At 46.0% G+C, this 17779-nt stretch overlaps 2 protein-coding genes across 2 annotated transcripts in view; one reads left to right on the top strand and one right to left on the bottom strand.

Annotated features, from left to right (window-relative positions):
- Positions 1-17779, top strand: part of LOC133518498 (dedicator of cytokinesis protein 7) — an 83716-nt gene that overhangs the window by 47817 nt on the left and 18120 nt on the right. Inside the window, exons 24-29 of the mRNA XM_061852216.1 lie at positions 749-925; positions 1900-2026; positions 5450-5613; positions 7191-7325; positions 8281-8421; positions 9007-9165. Coding sequence (XP_061708200.1) covers positions 749-925; positions 1900-2026; positions 5450-5613; positions 7191-7325; positions 8281-8421; positions 9007-9165 — 903 coding nt within the window. The remainder of the gene's footprint in view (positions 1-748; positions 926-1899; positions 2027-5449; positions 5614-7190; positions 7326-8280; positions 8422-9006; positions 9166-17779) is intronic.
- Positions 11680-15562, bottom strand: LOC133518497 (uncharacterized). Its single transcript, XM_061852215.1, has 2 exons — positions 14928-15562; positions 11680-11960 (listed from the first exon to the last, which is right to left on the bottom strand). Exons 1-2 carry the CDS (start codon positions 15067-15069, stop codon positions 11779-11781), a joined length of 324 nt encoding a protein of 107 aa, XP_061708199.1. The 5' UTR covers positions 15070-15562; the 3' UTR covers positions 11680-11778.

Below are 17779 nucleotides of genomic sequence, written 5' to 3'. Positions count from 1 at the left end.
GATATTAACATTATATTTAAAAAAAAAATGTTCTCATCAGACATAGAAATTTTTGTGGCAAAATAAAGTGATTGACAGAATCAAATATCGACATGTATATTCGTATTATCGATGTTACCTTAGCGTTATAGATATTTTTAACATTGTATAAAAAGATAGCTACCGCGAAATACACGGTCGATATCTTCTTGGATAGGTACACCCATAGGTAGTTCCCATATTTTTTTACATTGTATTCTACAGTTTACGTTTTTATTTTTAAATACTTAATATATGTAATAAAGAAATTATGGTCGGATTTATAATTGATTTGCATTCTTGAAATTTCCCGGTAAATTACAGCAAGTAGAATTCACATGTTTTAATTATTAATCTATGACTGACTTATCGATGTTATTATTTGTCGTTGTTTCGTTTTTTCAAGCACTCGTTTTAGCCACAAACACATCTACTGTTTCTTAGGGTTCCGTAGCCAAATGGCAAAAAACGGAACCCTTATAGATTCGTCATGTCCGTCTGTCTGTCCGATTATAAATAATAATAATAATATAATAAATATTATAGGACATTATTACACAAATTGACTAAGTCCCACAGTAAGCTCAATGATATATATAATATATAAATATTTATAAATACTTAAATACATAGAAAACACCCATGACTCAGGAACAAATATCCATGCTCATCACACGAATAAATGCCCTTACCAGGATTTGATTATGTCACAGCCACTTTTTTTCTGCAGACCGGTCGGCCGCCATTCAACAGCGAGACCCACCGCAACCTGCTCATGTGCCTCGTGTGGCTGCTCAAGAGCTGCTCCCGCGCCGCGCTGGCGCAGTGCTGCGCCGAGCTGCCGCCCGCCCGCCTGCCGGCCTTGCTGCACTTGCTGCATCTGTGCTTCATCGCGCACGAGTACAAGGTACACACGTGTAACACTGTATACCACTGCCACGACCTGCTACCAGATTATGATTATACACGTTGTAACATGAGGAAATCAAAAGATTTTATTGGTGTATTCCTGATCATATTTAGAGACTAAAATGTCATATAAACTTTTCTGGATATCGCCTAGTTTCAGAGTTATTACTAATTAAAAAAAATCTTATTGTAACTTAGCGCAATGCCATTATGGGGCTTAGACTAAATCAAAGAGCATATAATCACTACGTTTTAGACTAAATATCCTTGTTGATAGATGTCAAAAAGTGACAAGTAACTTTTGCAAAAACTAGGTTTTACACAACAAATCGTTTTCAGTGCCAGTTTTACCATAATATTAACATTTTATGTACAATAACATTCAAAAATATATTTAAAAAAAAATTGCCGATATTTACAAGAACTCATATAACATTTTTCCTTATTTTTCGCCTCAAAAATGCTTGGATAATATTTCGGGTTCCTCGTATTACACCATGTATAGGTACATATAACTCGGTGTATTGGTGTGAACTGTAATGCCGCGTAAATAATGTGTAATTAAAAAAAAATAACGAGCGTTGGCGGGGCAGGTTCGTTAGTTACCTCTTGTTTTTCTAAGCCCAAATAGAAACTCCGCAATGCGGGGCTTCGCTTTCAGCGGATGCCATCTGTTTTGTTGTCTGTAATTATCATACCGCTTGAAGTACATTGTAAAGTTATAATAAAAAAAAAGTATCTTTATTTCAGAATATTAAAATTCTGTGAAATATTGTTAGTGCCATGTCAATATCGTATTGTATACATGTATGTATTACATGCTAATAAGTACAAAAATACATTTAGAAAAAATTGTTAAATAAAATGTGTTATGAAAAATGTTCTTATGCAAGGTGGATACTTTATACAAAATATACCAGTTTAGCCAACCTCTGGATGGTGGCCTTACTCATCTCAAGACATCCTCAACAGGGTCGCAAGGAGCTCCTCAAATGCCAGCAGCAGAACGTGCGCAAGACGACCGACATCAAGGCTAAGCTGGAGGATGTCATCTTGGGGCAGGGATCTGCGCGCTCCGACTTTATTATGAGGCGGAAAGGTTAGTTATTGTAGAAATTAAAGAAAGTTTCAATAGTGGAATGTTCTTTTTAGGGTTCCGTAGCCAAATGGCAAAAAACGGAACCCTTATAGATTCGTCATGTCCGTCTGTCTGTCCGATTATGTCACAGCCACTTTTTTTTTGAATACCTGTATGCAACTTTTATTTATACATTTTATGTCGGGTGTTTGTGTTATTTTTATCCGTAAATACAACAGATCTATCATTTCGCTAACGCTTAAAGACAGCTGAAATGTGCGAAAGGGCAGTCATCACGTATATGAACATTTCATGATTGCGAAAGAGGCGTCTTCTATACAGAAAACGTGAGGATTTTTGAGTTTGACAACGGCTGCCGATGGCCAAGAGCGTATCACCGTATTTTTTAAAGTAAGAAACATAAACGATTCAGGAATAAAACTATTAATAAAATAATGCAGTGAAGATGGTGTCATGTAATATTGCAGTGTCACAGGTATAATTATGATATTCCGAGCGAAATTTTCTTAACGATATTTTGTCAAATTAATAGCATAAAAAGTGTAAGAAGCCGTTTCACTTCATTATAAGTTTTTCTTTCGTTGGGTGCTAATATTTTATCATATTTCAATAATTTATAATATTTTGTGTAAAAACCTAAACTGTTACTTTACGCTAGGGCTTGACAAAATGTTCATAGGACTATATCGATAATTCGTCGGTATATGAATAGGTATGTAGTTATTTCTTCAAGATCATAGATATTACTTATACCTTTATAACCGACTTAAAATAATAACGATTGTTATACCGTTTTGAAGGCATACATGTTTAGCGGTAAATTTTAACTTCACTTTCCAACAAAGTACTTACATTTTAGCCACTTTTCCACCGCTTTGTCGCCAACGCAAGTAAATACAAGACAGCGTTTACACACCCAGCTTGCCATTAGAAAAAGGAAGATTAAAGGTACTAATAATAGTAATAATAATTGGATAATATAATAATTTATATTTAAAAAAATCATTTGAATAAGTACTCGATAAAGCCGTCATACATCGATAGATGATAATTATGTGATAACAGAACTTCACTATTTTTGATATTAAAACGCACCAGAAAACTTCATGTCCGATTTCTTACTAAAAAAGTGCAGTGTATCATAATGGATGATGAAACTTATTGTAAATTCGATTACAAATCTCTACCTGGCCCACAATTTATAACAGTCTCAGCAAATAAAAAGGTTTCTCAAAAAGATAAGTCGATCAATATGGAAAAATTTGGAAAGTACATTTTAATTTGGCAAGTAATGTGTCAATGCGGACTGAAATCAAAAACTTACTTCGCTACGGGTACTATAAATGCCCAAGTTTACCGCGACGTTGCCTACAAAAGAGGTTGTTGCCAAGAAGCACAGGATGCCTACATTATTTTGGCCACACATGGCCTCCTGTCATTATGCGAAAGTGACTAGAGAGTGGTATAAGGCCAACAAGGTAGATATTGTAGAGAAAGACATGAAGCCGCCTAATTGTGTCCGGAAGTTCGCCCTATCGAGATACTGGGCCCTTATGAAAAGATATCTTCAAAAAAATACTAAGGCTGCAACTTCCCTTGCTAACTTAAAAAAGAAAGTGAAATAAGGCTTCTGAAAGCGTGACCAAGAAAGTCGTCCAAAACCTCATGCAGAACATCAAAATAAAAGTCAGATTGCAGGCATTGCAGTTGTTTATCTAAAAATGAATCCTTTTTCAGATTACATATTTCTATTTACTTTTGTTATTTTTCAAAAACACGATCTAATTATATTGCTTTTACACTAAGTAGTTGTCTACTTTCTTACCGATATGATCCTTATGTGTGGAATACTTACCACGAAGCGATGCCGAAGTGCCGATTGTCTGGTAGTCCGATGGTGAAATGGTGACGGAGAAATAAGGTTGAGCAGTTCCTCGGCACACTATCCGAAATGTATCCTGTAAAGGATCGTTGGGCTGGCAACCTTGCGACGATGATAATGACTCGAGCGCCTCAAACTGGTATTTTGCTGAACCATCCCACAGATGTGGACAGTATTCCACACACGATCGGACTTGTGCTTGGTAAACGTCGAGCAGCTGCCTAGGTGTAAAATCCTGCCTCACCTTGTTGAGGATTCCCAGCTTTTTTGCTGCTAACTGAAGTCGAATTTCGAAGTTAGCGAGATTCAGAGAAGCTCAAGATGGTCGGTTATCGTAAGGGATTTCTATGGTTAAAACAAATGGATGATGTAAAATACTTATTAGTAAGTAATAACTAATTTGGCGCATGACCCAAAATGAGTCTTGGTCTTGGCCTCAAATACAAGAGAACGCCATTTTGCCCGGCCCTGCGCGGATACACGCCAGTTTTCACTGACGCCGAACTTACGGAGATCTAGCTCCACTCTATCCGCCCCACCTCGAAAAAATGGGTGAGGAAAGATCGTGCTGGAATGATCATATTTGGATCAACCGACTGGACGCCGTCCTGTAGGTCATCCTAAGTTATAGATGTAAAATAAAAAAATAAATTCTTAGATTTAATGTGGCGTCTTCAGGGCCCGGGAACGATTTAGACCAAAAATGTAAAATAGATAGATTTAGTCGTTGGAATTGTACGCCTTTTGTTACGTAATATCTAAATAACAAGTATTCGTTTCTAGTTTCACGTCTTCTCATCTTGCCTTTTAATAATGAGGTCGCAAGCGTGCGTACCGGTAATATGTGACGAGAAGGGATAGTTTAAAAAAATAAAACATTTCAGAAAATTTATTTCGTCTAACTTTCATTTACTCAAATTTATAATTACAAAAATGTAATTTATTAAAGTTGAAGTACAGGATATGTGTAATACATAACTACCATTTTTATCAGTCCAAACTTTAAGAAACTTACTAATAAGATCCACAAAATCAGTGCTTTACGCGCGTTTGCCTAAACGTCCATCAGAAAAAATTAAGTGAGTCTGTTTTCAAAAAAAATTATTTAATAATAACGGCCTCTTACATTCGACTATCACAAAACTCGCCTTTTTAATCCTTATGTCCTGCTCACTATGACATACGGTACCGAGACATGAACGCTCACGGCTGTGCATAAAATTCGAGTAGCACAAGCATGCTTCAAGACCTGGTCAGGAATGTTGAGATCCGAAGCCTTAGGAAGGTGCGACACGTGGGCGACGTCATTACCAAACTTAAATAGAGTTGGGTGGGATATGTTGTCAAACAGAGTGGCGGCTTGTTGGTTGGTTGGCTGGTTGGTGGTCGCTTACGGATGAAAGAATAGGCTGGCGTCCGTTTCATCGTTGGGTGGACAATCGGACGATCACGCAGCTTTTCTGGATGAGACTAGTTTAGGATCGATATAATGTGCATTATTTCAGTAAGACACACGTTATAAGGTTGTCATCGGTTTGCAGGCGGCTCATCAGCGGTCCCGGGGCGGCGCGAGCGCTGGCGCAAGGACTGGCGCGGCGCGCGCGACGCGCCCCCCTCCCCGCTGGCCCCGCACCCCGCGCTGCCCGCCGCGCTCGCCGCCGAGGTGTCGCTCACGCTGCTGCACGCGCTCGAGACCATCGTGCAGGTGAGACGGCACCATAGGGTCCCTCCCTACAGTGTACACAACAAGGACTGGCGCCCCCCTCCCCGCTGGCCCCGCACCCCGCGCTGCCCGCCGCGCTCGCCGCCGAGGTGTCGCTCACGCTGCTGCACGCGCTCGAGACCATCGTGCAGGTGAGACGGCACCATAGTGTCCCTCCCTACAGTGTACACAACAAGGACTGGCGCCCCCCTCCCCGCTGGCCCCGCACCCCGCGCTGCCCGCCGCGCTCGCCGCCGAGGTGTCGCTCACGCTGCTGCACGCGCTCGAGACCATCGTGCAGGTGAGACGGCACCATAGTGTCCCTCCCTACAGTGTACACAACAAGGACTGGCGCCCCCCTCCCCGCTGGCCCCGCACCCCGCGCTGCCCGCCGCGCTCGCCGCCGAGGTGTCGCTCACGCTGCTGCACGCGCTCGAGACCATCGTGCAGGTGAGACGGCACCATAGTGTCCCTCCCTACAGTGTACACAACAAGGACTGGCGCCCCCCTCCCCGCTGGCCCCGCACCCCGCGCTGCCCGCCGCGCTCGCCGCCGAGGTGTCGCTCACGCTGCTGCACGCGCTCGAGACCATCGTGCAGGTGAGACGGCACCATAGTGTCCCTCCCTACAGTGTACACAACAAGGACTGGCGCCCCCCTCCCCGCTGGCCCCGCACCCCGCGCTGCCCGCCGCGCTCGCCGCCGAGGTGTCGCTCACGCTGCTGCACGCGCTCGAGACCATCGTGCAGGTGAGACGGCACCATAGTGTCCCTCCCTACAGTGTACACAACAAGGACTGGCGCCCCCCTCCCCGCTGGCCCCGCACCCCGCGCTGCCCGCCGCGCTCGCCGCCGAGGTGTCGCTCACGCTGCTGCACGCGCTCGAGACCATCGTGCAGGTGAGACGGCACCATAGTGTCCCTCCCTACAGTGTACACAACAAGGACTGGCGCCCCCCTCCCCGCTGGCCCCGCACCCCGCGCTGCCCGCCGCGCTCGCCGCCGAGGTGTCGCTCACGCTGCTGCACGCGCTCGAGACCATCGTGCAGGTGAGACGGCACCATAGTGTCCCTCCCTACAGTGTACACAACAAGGACTGGCGCCCCCCTCCCCGCTGGCCCCGCACCCCGCGCTGCCCGCCGCGCTCGCCGCCGAGGTGTCGAGACGGAAATAATGTCTTCGAGGAAAGGTGAATACGACCTCCCTCACAGATGGCAATAATGTGTAAACTGAGGGGATGTTCCAGTAGCAACATTCAGTGAGCCGTATAATGATGTCCATATTAAATAAGTGGAAACTTATGGGAGCAGCTTCATTCAACGCTGCTCAAATGCTTTAAAATGCTATGCAACGCTGAATGCTCCGCCGCACGCGCCGCTCACCACTAAGGCTTTACATAAAAATTGTACAGTTACTCGTTCCTCCGCCGTCCTTGTTGTGTAAATGAGTCTTAGATACTCGTTTCCAATGAATTCAAAAATTCTATATTTAACTTCAAAATGGTTGTTTGGTTTGCTAAATTTTGATCTCTAGTTGGAACTGTCGTAATGTTATAGGTTATGAAATATTGTTTCCTCTTTCAGTCGTGCAGTAACCTGGAATCGGGGCAAGCTGTGTGCAGCGCGGCGCTGCAGGTCGTGTTGCGCGCCATGCAGCGCAACCAGAGCGCGACCGTGTTGCAGCATATGTTCGCTACAGTTCGCTCGCTGATTGTCAAGGTGAGGATATACCGATGTTTAAAATCAGGAATAGTTAAAGAAAAGCTATTTAAATTATAATTAAAATTATGCTGGTATACATGTATACACTATTGTTATGTCAAAATATGATTGAGAATGTATGAAGCCAGGTAAATTTATGTATTTATCGTAAAAATACAACTCAAAGTTATAAAATTTTTGAACGTTTTGTAACGTATACGATAACAACAAAAGCTCCTATCGTTTATTATTTATTGCAGTTTTTGTTCAGTCAGCTGCGGTTTTTATATTTCAACTTTCCAGCGGTGTGTACAACGTCTAGTAGTAATAATGTTTAATATGCTAGCACAAGTTATACTGTAACCAATTTTTCTCAAACTTACAATGAAATGTTGACTTGACTTACTTTAAATTAGGTCCGGAAATACTACGTATCAGGTGCGATGAGTGAATATGATATGTAAAGGAATTTCATACAGCCTTACACACCTAGGCCTGTAAGGCAACCTTCTTCTGTTTTTAAACGTCAAATTATGATACGTCTTGGCATTCAACGATAAAAAACTTATAAGCAATATTCAGCTATTAGTTTTTTTTTTCGTTTGTTGTGTGTTTTTATTATTACTTTAGGGTTAATTTTGTTCCCCTTTTGAAAACCGTAAAGTAATATTTAAAAAACATATAAAGAAAAAAAATTGTAATGGCGTGCGGCGTAGCGCCAAAATAATCACATTTTTGTTCCCCTTTAATACCCCACGCACTGAATAACCTATCACATTAGGACATGAAACAATCATCATCATCATTTTATTTTTTATTATTATTTTACTGCAAGTTTTTGAAAAGCACTATACAAATCTCGACGAGAAACTGGGTTGCCGGCCGCGTATCCTCGCTACGCTCGGCCGTCCATATCTACTCGGCCTGCAACGCTTCGTTCCCCGGCCTCTATAGGGCTGTACTATGTCCACAGCTGGGCTGGTCGTGCTGCGGCGAGGAGTCGGGCATCTGCCGCGTGCTGCTGCGGCACTGCGCCGCGCTGTGCCCCGCCACGCGCGCGCACGCGGCCGCCGCTCTGTACGCGCTCATGCGCCACCACTATCAGCTCGGCAACGTGAGTACTTGCTCTTAAGGGGGCTCCCAAGGTTTCCGTCGATTTTTGTCAATTTTTGAATCGTTACTCGTACATTTGCATTACAGATAGAATTATAAGACAATCGGCTATCAGTTCTTCAATCTTTTATCTCTATTCTGGTGTGCCGGATTTGAAAAGAAATGATACTTATTTTTTATGATTTTTTAAAATATTGTCTAAAAAAACACTTTAACACTATCGTTACTTGATTGCTGTGAAGGATCTTACATGTACGAAAATGACATATTTAGGTTCGTTTTTGACGTATCTAAAAACTGGTCAGAGATTTTAATTTTGAACTAATTAACACAAAAGTTAAACCAATAAACCAGTGTTGGCCTAAAATTGTTCAACTTTGAAGTAACTATTTTTTAAAGCCATTGCTGTTGACATGATAAGTAACAAAAAACATTAGAAAACTAAGGGATTCAGATCGAAGATCATTGGGAGCCCCTTAACCAAAGTGGTTCAATTTTGGAATATTTCGCTTGTTCGTGTATTAGTACGAAAGGTTAAACATTAACTACGCCCCTCGTAAAACAAATAACCCTTGTACCTCCCCAGAACTTCAGCCGCGTGAAGATGCAAGTGACGATGTCGCTGTCGTCCCTCGTGGGCACGTCCACCACGTTCAGCGAGGAGTCGCTGCGGCGCGCGCTCAAGACCATCCTGGTGTACGCCGAGCGGGACCCCGACCTGCAGCAGACCAGCTTCCCTGAACAGGTGGGTTGCTCCTTGCCTACACACTACTTCACTTTACTCAGACCGGCGGTTATATAGTTGCGTGCAGTATATTCCAAACATCCAAAAACTGTAAAATTTTAAATTCTAAACAAACAAACATTTATTCAGCAAATAGGCCACAGGGGCATTTTATTTGTAACATGTAAAATTTTTACAATCTTAAAAATAACAAAATACAAATGTGGAATCAATTAAATATTAGATAAAAAAAAAAACATTTTACTTTCACAATAATCATCTTAAAAATAAATACTTTATTAGAGATGTATACGGTCTCCAAATGTCGAAATTCACATTTAGAGATGTAAAAGTCTCTAATTGTCAGAGATGAAATATAATTTAAAAAAAAGATCATTAAAATATCCTTAGAGATGTTAAGAGTCTCCAAGGATTGAATTCTTATATAAATAATTGAAAGACATGAAATTAACAAGAAGACAAAAAACGAATGAAGTGTCTCCGTTAATGCCACTCAAAAGTAAAGTTACATACTTAGAACGTAACATGTAGCCCGTGTAGGCTTAAACAGACCGGTCTCCACAAACAGCACTCGCTCATGAGTATGACGCGTATCTCAGCCATCGGCTTCAACCTTCATTCGGGAAAGTAACGACCCGATCAACGACGCCACCGTAAGCAAAGACTTTTAAGCGAGTATGACCTGTTCAAGCTGTCGGGCTGTATTAAAATATAATAATAAAATAAAAACAGGGAGATCCAACATTTGTGATTGTATATTACATTAAAGACGGCATAGCGCCACATAAACGCGATAATATAATATCCGTAAGGAGTATGCCTGTAAATAACAAAATTACAAACTTAAATTTAAAATTACTTATAAAGAGATATAAAGGTCTCTAAATGTCAGAATAATTAAAAATAGGTATAGGTATCTTACAATATAAAATCAATTAAAATAAAATTACATCTTACAGGTGTATAAGGTCTCTAAGTCCCCAACACTTAAAATTAACTAAAACAGTATAATCAAGCGAGAACATGATGGTCTCTTGTCTCAGTAGTATGGTTCTTACTGGCTTAAAGGCATCTTTATCACTTATAAAACTAAATTACAAACTTAAATTTAAAATTACTTAGAGATGTAAAGGTCTCTAAATGTCAGAATAATTTAAAATAGGTATAGGTATCTTACAATATAAAATAAATTAAAAATAAAATAACATCTTACAGGTGTATAAGGTCTCTAAGTGCCCAACACTTAAAATTAACTAAAACAGTTTAATCAAGCGACAACATGATGGTCTCTTGCCTCAGTTCTACTGGACACTAGTACTCTTATGGTTCTTACTGGCTTAAAGGCATCTTTATCACCTATCATTAACAGTATAGTACGCTTTACTTATTAAACTGCTCTTAACATGTGACTTAAATTTGATAAGTGGCAAATTCACTATATCAGTGGGAACTTTGTTATAAAAACGTGTACAGTTCTACTACTGCTAACCTTACGGAGGCGGTGGGCGGGCACAGCAAGTGTATTAATCTAAAAAATATTCTGTAAGTAGGCTTCAAGAGCTCTTTCACAAATCAATACAACATTTATAGAATAAAATAGAAGAAATCGATTAAAAAACGCTTAAATTTAGGTATTACATGAGACAGAATCAATTTATTATTAAGCGTCACTGAAAAGGTCTCAAATCAACTTATTAATAACAAGATACCACCTAAGGATCTTGACGTGGGTCTTCCGTCATTCATTGTGATATCATACAGTGATATGAAAAATACATAACAACATTTATAAATACAACAGCCAATGCCTGGGTACACATACTTTATAATAATTTCAAAATAAATAATTACTACAGTATAACATTTTAGTCTCCATGGTTAATAAAACATTAAATTTGGAGATATAAAAGGGCCCCAAGGTCACAGTAAAGTACTATAACTAATAAGATTTGGAGGTGTAAAGGCTCTCCAAGCGTCAAAATGAAATTATATGAAATAAATGTTCGCGTCAGGACTGTTAAGCTAACAGCCTTAGAAACGAATGCTACAGAATACATAACTAGTATGTATCGAATAAGTCAGTTTTAGACTACTGAGACGTATAGTCTCCACGGTTAATACATTAGGTTTGGAGATGTAAAAGGTCTCCACGGTCCCATTACAATATTCGGAGGTGTAACATATACAAACATACAATACTGATATAACTGATGGTATAATTCATACAGGGTACAGATGGGGACGATAGCGATGGTGTAAGTCGACTTGACCCCTTCGTTTGTAAATTTTTATCGAAGTTCACTCCTTTTTACTATCCGCATGAACCGAGACATAAGCATTTGTTATAAACTATTGAATTACCTTTGTCTATAGCACGATTTTTTATTCAACATATAATAATTATGTAAGGTCATGAAGACAAATGCAATTTTTGTTTGCACAATGTTAGACTTTATTGTCGTTAACCGTGTACAAATGTACTAGACAAATGTAGAAGAGCGGGGCTTCCTGTCACAGGTATTTTCGTTATTCGTTATTCGTATTCGCGGGCTGGGTTTCCGCAACTCGACGTCGCAATTCGCGCCTATTTTGCGTGATGGTGGGTTGACGGCACTACTCCTGCCAACCCAACTCTACCAGGAAGCCCAGCAGACCCTTGATGTTGCCGACGACTTCTGGGAGAGACCCCGGGGAACCGAGGTATTGTGCCCGGTATTCTGCCACCCCTGGGCATTCAAGAATGACGTGGGCGGCTGTCTCCTCCTCCTCCATGCACGCTCTGCAGAGGGGGCTATCTGTAACACGTAGGGTTAATAGGTGTTTGTTTAGTGGGGCGTGGCCGGTTATGGCCCCAGTCAAAAGCCGGAGCTGTGGCCTCTTCAGCTGTCTCAGCCTCCTCGACAAACCGGGGTCGATTGTCGGGAGGGCCTCCTTCGCCTGCCTGCACGTGCCTAGGTTAGACCAGTACTGTTGGTGTTTTACCTTGGTGTTGCATCTCAGCATGTTCCGGAGCCAGGCATAAGGCAGAGGTACGATTGGCTCCGGTCCTGCCACCCTCAGTTCCGAGCCACCTCTCGCCAATATGTCGGCTGCATCGTTCCCTCGCGAGTTGCTGTGTCCCTTAATCCACTGCAGAGTTACGCTGGTGGTGGTGCTTACCTCTGACAGAGCCTTGTGGCATTCGTAGATTAGCCCTGAGGTCAAAGTATAACTTTGCAGAGCTTGCAGTACTGACCGACTGTCAGAGAGTATGCGGATGGGGTAGTCCTCTACTTTCCTTGAGACGATTGCGTGTGCTGCCATTATGATGCCCATACATTCCGCCTGGAAGACTGTGTTGTGGGCGCCTAGTGGTGTTGAGATATGTATGTTTAGGTCCTCTGAGAATACTCCCGCGCCAGTGCCTGACCTTGTCTTTGATCCATCCGTGAAGATTCTCAGCTCTCTCGGGTTAAGTCCTTCACGAGGTTCTTCGTGTAACTGTATCTTGTATTTCTTGTCGAAGATGTATTGCCTGGGTATCCTGTCAGTCACCGCTTCTATTAGCGGTTCCTTACCTATCGCCTCGTAGAGGATCTCGGTGTGTGGTACCCTGGGTGGTCTCCAGAGATTCGATTTTTTGAGACGTACCGCCGAAGCTAGCGCTTCCTGTTGTATAAAGAGGTGCAGCGGCGGCAGGCCCAGTAAAGCTTCCAGGGCCGCGGTTGGTGTTGTCCTCATGCAGCCCGTAGTCGCCAAACAGGCCAACCTCTGGAGTCGTTGTAGTTTAGCTTCAACTGTGGATAGTTTGGTGCGTGGCCACCAGACTATTGCACCGTAGCTTATTATTGGTCGTATGACTGCCTGGTAAAGCCATAGAGTTATCTTGGGGGTTAGCCCCCAGGTTCTACCCACCATTCTACGACATTGCCAGAATACGACTGTGGCTTTGTCAATTTTGCCGTTTAAGTGATTACTCCAATTCAATTTGCTGTCAAGTATTACCCCTAAATACTTTACCTCTGCAGATAGTTGGAGTTCAGTGTTGAACAGTTTGGGAAGGCAGAAGTTTCCCAAGTTGCGTTTGTTGGTGAACATAACCAGCTCAGTTTTGTTGGGATTGACTGAGAGTTCGTTGTTAATACACCAGCGCTCCACGATGGCTAGTGCAGAGCGGGTAACATCGCATACCGTACCTGAATGATTGCCGCTCGTCAGTATCACTATGTCGTCAGCATAGCCGATTGTGTAATAGTGATTGTTATTTAGTGTGGTGATCAGGTCATTCACCACCAGGTTCCATAGTAGTGGTGATAGGACTCCTCCTTGGGGGCATCCTTTTGCCACTAATGCTTGTTGTGTTTCGCCCGTCCCGAGTTTGATGGTTCGCTGGCTCAACATGTTGTTTATCCATTCTGTCATAACTGCATTCGCGCCATGTCTTACCAGTGCTGCTGTAATGCTGCTGAACCTGGTCCTGTCGAAAGCCCCTTCTATGTCTATGAAGGTTCCTAAACACATGGATCTGTTCTTGATCGCCACCTCAATCTTACTTACCACTGCATGAAGTGCCGATTCTGTAGATTTGCCAGGGCTATAGGCATGTTGGTTTGGATGCAAGGGCACATTAATTAGCACCCTCTCCCTAAGGTACCTGTCACACAACCTCTCTAATGTTTTCAGCATGAAAGAGGTCAGACTGATGGGCCTGAAGGATTTGGGGTCCGAGTAGTCGCTTTTACCTGGTTTCGGTATGAAGATAACCTTGACCTCCCTCCATTGCTTCGGCACGTATCTGTGTGCCAGACAGGCGCGCAGAACGATGGTCAGCTTCAGAGTGAGATGCTTCCCGCCCCATTTAAGAAGCGCAGGGAAGATCCCATCCATACCTGGAGATTTGAAGGAGTCAAAGCTGTTTAGGGCCCACTGCGTGCGCTGCGGGCTGATTACCTCATAAGTCTGTAGCCACTCGCCTTCCGTCGGGGTGGTTGTCTCCCTCTCGTTCCAACTTACTGGGTGCGATATCACGCAGTCCGGGAAGTGCGTTTGCACTAGGACCCGTTCCGCCTCCTCCGGTGAGTTTGTGAGAGAGTTGTCTGGCTTACGCAGGGATCCTAAGGTTATGGTCGAGTTGGTGGAGAGGACCTTCCTTACCCTGTTGGCCTGCGTGGTGGTCTCGATGTCTGTACAGAATTTGCGCCAAGAGTTTGTGCTTCTGTACCTGAGACGTTTTTTGTATTTGGCCTTGGTGGACTTATAGTTGTCCCAGTCCTCGTCAGCGCCTGTGTTCATAGCTCTGTTCAGTTGCCTCCTCATCTTGCCCCTGAGTCTCTCCAGCTCAGGTCCCCACCAGTTGTTTTTCCCTCTGCTTCTGGTCGGTGGGGTCGATAAGGGGCATGCTTGATGGTAGCAATCCAGAATGGTGCTCGTGAGAATGCTTACCTGTTCCTCTATGCCCGCTGTGCCTTCTATTCTAAGGGGACCCTCCAGCTGTTTCAATGTTGTAGACAATCGCACCGTGTAAAGGTCACGATTCATCTTGCGTGGGTTCCGCCTGGGCACTGCTGCTCGTGTTTCTACCTGAATGTCAAATCGAATCCACCTGTGGTCTGAGCACGATACCTCCTTCGATACATGCCAGCCCGAGATTAGTCTCGATGCTTTTTCGGTTGCTAGGGTCAGGTCAATGATTGTCCTGCTGCGTCTGTTTACAAATGTCGGTTCTGAACCTGTGTTAAGGAGGTTGAGGTTTGTAGTGAATAGGTACTCGACGAGCTTCTTACCTCTCTCGTTACCTGCTTCCATCCCCCATAGGGGGTGATGCGCGTTCGAGTCGGTGGCCACGATGAGCTCGAGCCCTGCCTCTTCACAGTAGTTGACCAGCCTTGCCATGTCGTGCGGTGGTGGTTCTTCAGCCTCCGGCATATACACAGAGGCTACTACCACCTCCTGCAGGCTGGAGTCTTGCGCCCCGTGCAGTTTTATAGCGCACAGGTCTCTGGAACAGAAGCTCGTTAGAGGTTGCGCATGTATGTTATTGGTTGTGTAGATGCAAGCCCGGGGGTTGTCCGGGCCCGAGTAGACTGTTAGCTTACCTCCTAAGTTGCGGAGTCCGCAGACAGAGCCCCTTCTGACCCACGGCTCCTGGATCAGAATTACGGCTGTTGTGTTGTCCTCCAACCACTTCCGGATCTGCGCCGTCGCCGTTTCGCTGTGGTGGAGGTTGGCTTGGAGGAATTTACCAATGGGCGAAGGGAGTTCCTTCACAAGGATCACCCTCCTCCGCCGACATCGGCTCCTCCTCCTCCTTGTCGATGGCCAACTTCCCTAGCCCCTGCGCGCATTCCCCCTCACTCTCCGAGGAGTCACGAAGAAGTTCTTCTTCGTTCTCCTCGGAGACGGAGGGAGGTTGCGCTGGAGCTTGCGACTCAGGCACCTGGACTTCGTCCATGGGTTCCTGCGTCGCCCCGGAAGTGTCCATGGGCTCGGACGGTGCAGCGGCTTCGCCACCTGTGGCGACAGTGCTAACAGGGGGCGGCTGCTCCCTGAATTTTCCTCGTGCCCCCTCGAACTTCACGTACACCGACCCCAGCATAAAGCCAAGTCGGCGCCCGCGGTCCACCAAGGGTTGCACCACTGTCTCCGGCACGCTGACGACAGCGAACGTTTCCGTTCCCTGCACCTCGCGCCGGTTGAGTAGCCAGCGGTCTATTTCCGCCCACGGGTTCTGGTACCGAAGGGCTCGGCCTACTTCGCCAAAGTCCTTCCAGACGCCCGGGAACAGGATGCCGCATCGTACTCGCTTTGGCACCTCGCTGAGGCGCCTGACCACCACCTTCTCCCCCTTATCGAGGGTGATGGTGGCCACGCTGCGCTTGAGCCATGCTAGCGTAGCCTGATCCTCGCACCACAATCTCAAGGAGCCATTAGCCCAGGTAGGCTTGCCCCTGAAGATCGGTCCCGCGGGAAGGCTTTCGGTCGGCTGCTTTGCCTCCTGTGAGAGCAGGGCTAGCAGTTGCCTCTGGACCTCCTCCGACTGTTGCGGGCTCAGGTGTCCCGAGGTGGCAGTGGTCACTGCCATCAGTAGGTCCGCCTTTGCAGCCTCCGCATAGTCGGCATGGGGGGTTTCACCTCGCGGTCCAGTCTTCTGCCTCTTAGGCTCGCCCCTGGGAGATATGGTCTCGTCAAGACGAGCCCTCTTGGCAGACGACCGGGCCCCTTGGTTACTCCCACCCTCGGCCCTGGTTCCTTTCGCCCCTTTCCCCTGGAGGGGGGCGCGGTTTGCTGCTGGTGGGCCAGCTGCTGCCCGCTCCCCATCCTTTCCAGGGGCGCCTTGTTGGGGCTCCGGGGCGGTGTTGTTCAGGGCCGCTTGGGCCCTTCTGTATCTCTGCCGTTGCTTCCTGTTACGCTTGTGCGGCTTAGCCGCGGCTGTAACAGGTGGAGGCGGGGGCACAGGAAGTTCAGCCCGTTTACCGGGCTTTCGCTTCCGCGCCTTCCTGGACTCGTGTACGGTCCAGCCAGCCTCCAGCTGGGCAGAGATAGGGTCCAACACCACCTGCACCGGTTCAATCACCGGGTCCTGCTCCGTAACAGGGGGTTTTCCCCCTGTTGGAACAGCACCCCTGGATGTCCCCGGTGCTGGAGGTAGGGGCCGGGTACGCTTTTCCGATACGGGGGGTTTCCCTCCCGTTGGAATGGTACCCGTGGATGTCCCCGGTGTTGGTAGTAGGGGCTGGGTGCGCTTTACCTTGGCGGGGGGTTTCCCTCCCTTCGGTATGGCACCCTTGGATGTCCCCGGTGTCGGTAGTGGAGGCGCAGTACTCTGGAGCACCGGGCCTGCTGCTCTGGGCGTCAACGCATCAGGTTTACGTGCCTTCGGTTTCCCGGCGGCTCTCCCACCTGGTGCGGACTGTCCCTTGCATGGCGGTACTGTCGAGACTGCGCCGCCACGGTGTGTGTGTGTTTTGTGTGGTGTGGTGTGTGGCGGAACTGTCGGAACAGCTCCACCATCGTGTGTGTTGTTGCCTGCCAGGGTTGCTTGTGCTTCCCTGTAGGCACGTGTTAAGGAGGGAGGAACTGTCGAAACAGCTCCTTGACCCTGTGGTGTGGTGTGTTGGGTGGAGGTTCCCGGTACAGCCGAAGCTGCTCCGTCTCCCTCCGGTGTTGGGGTTTGGGATCTTGGTTCATCCATTGTTCCTTTTGCTTGTTTTCACCTCTCGAGCTTCCCACCCTCCATGGAGCCCGCACCTTTGGGGATGTCACTTTGGACACCAGGAATACCCAAGAGGTATAGGTGTGTTGAGTTGGTTCTCCTGCGCGACATCGGGAGCTGCAGACACGTGGCTGGAAGAGACGATCCCATCTCCTCCAGTGGTTCCACGCGCCCTTGCCCCGTCAGCATGGCCGAGCCCCAGGCATCCTCCCAGAGGACGCCCCTCCCCACACCTCGCCTGCGGACCGTACCACCTCGACCGTACGGGACGCGTGTCCATTACCCTGCAGTGGCTAGTTGCAGGGCCACCGTTTCGCCGGAAATTCGGACCAAAAAGGGCATATTGGCCCACAGGGGATAACTAACCCCGACCCCCTGCGGGCCTCGGCCCCTAGGACTCCTGCATCCCCGCTGACGGCGCTC

Source organism: Cydia pomonella, chromosome 5 (genome assembly GCF_033807575.1).
Source record: "Cydia pomonella isolate Wapato2018A chromosome 5, ilCydPomo1, whole genome shotgun sequence".
Lineage (NCBI taxonomy): Eukaryota > Metazoa > Arthropoda > Insecta > Lepidoptera > Tortricidae > Cydia > Cydia pomonella.
The sequence above is the reverse complement of the archived record's forward strand: the minus strand, read 5'-3'. Positions and strand labels throughout refer to the sequence as shown.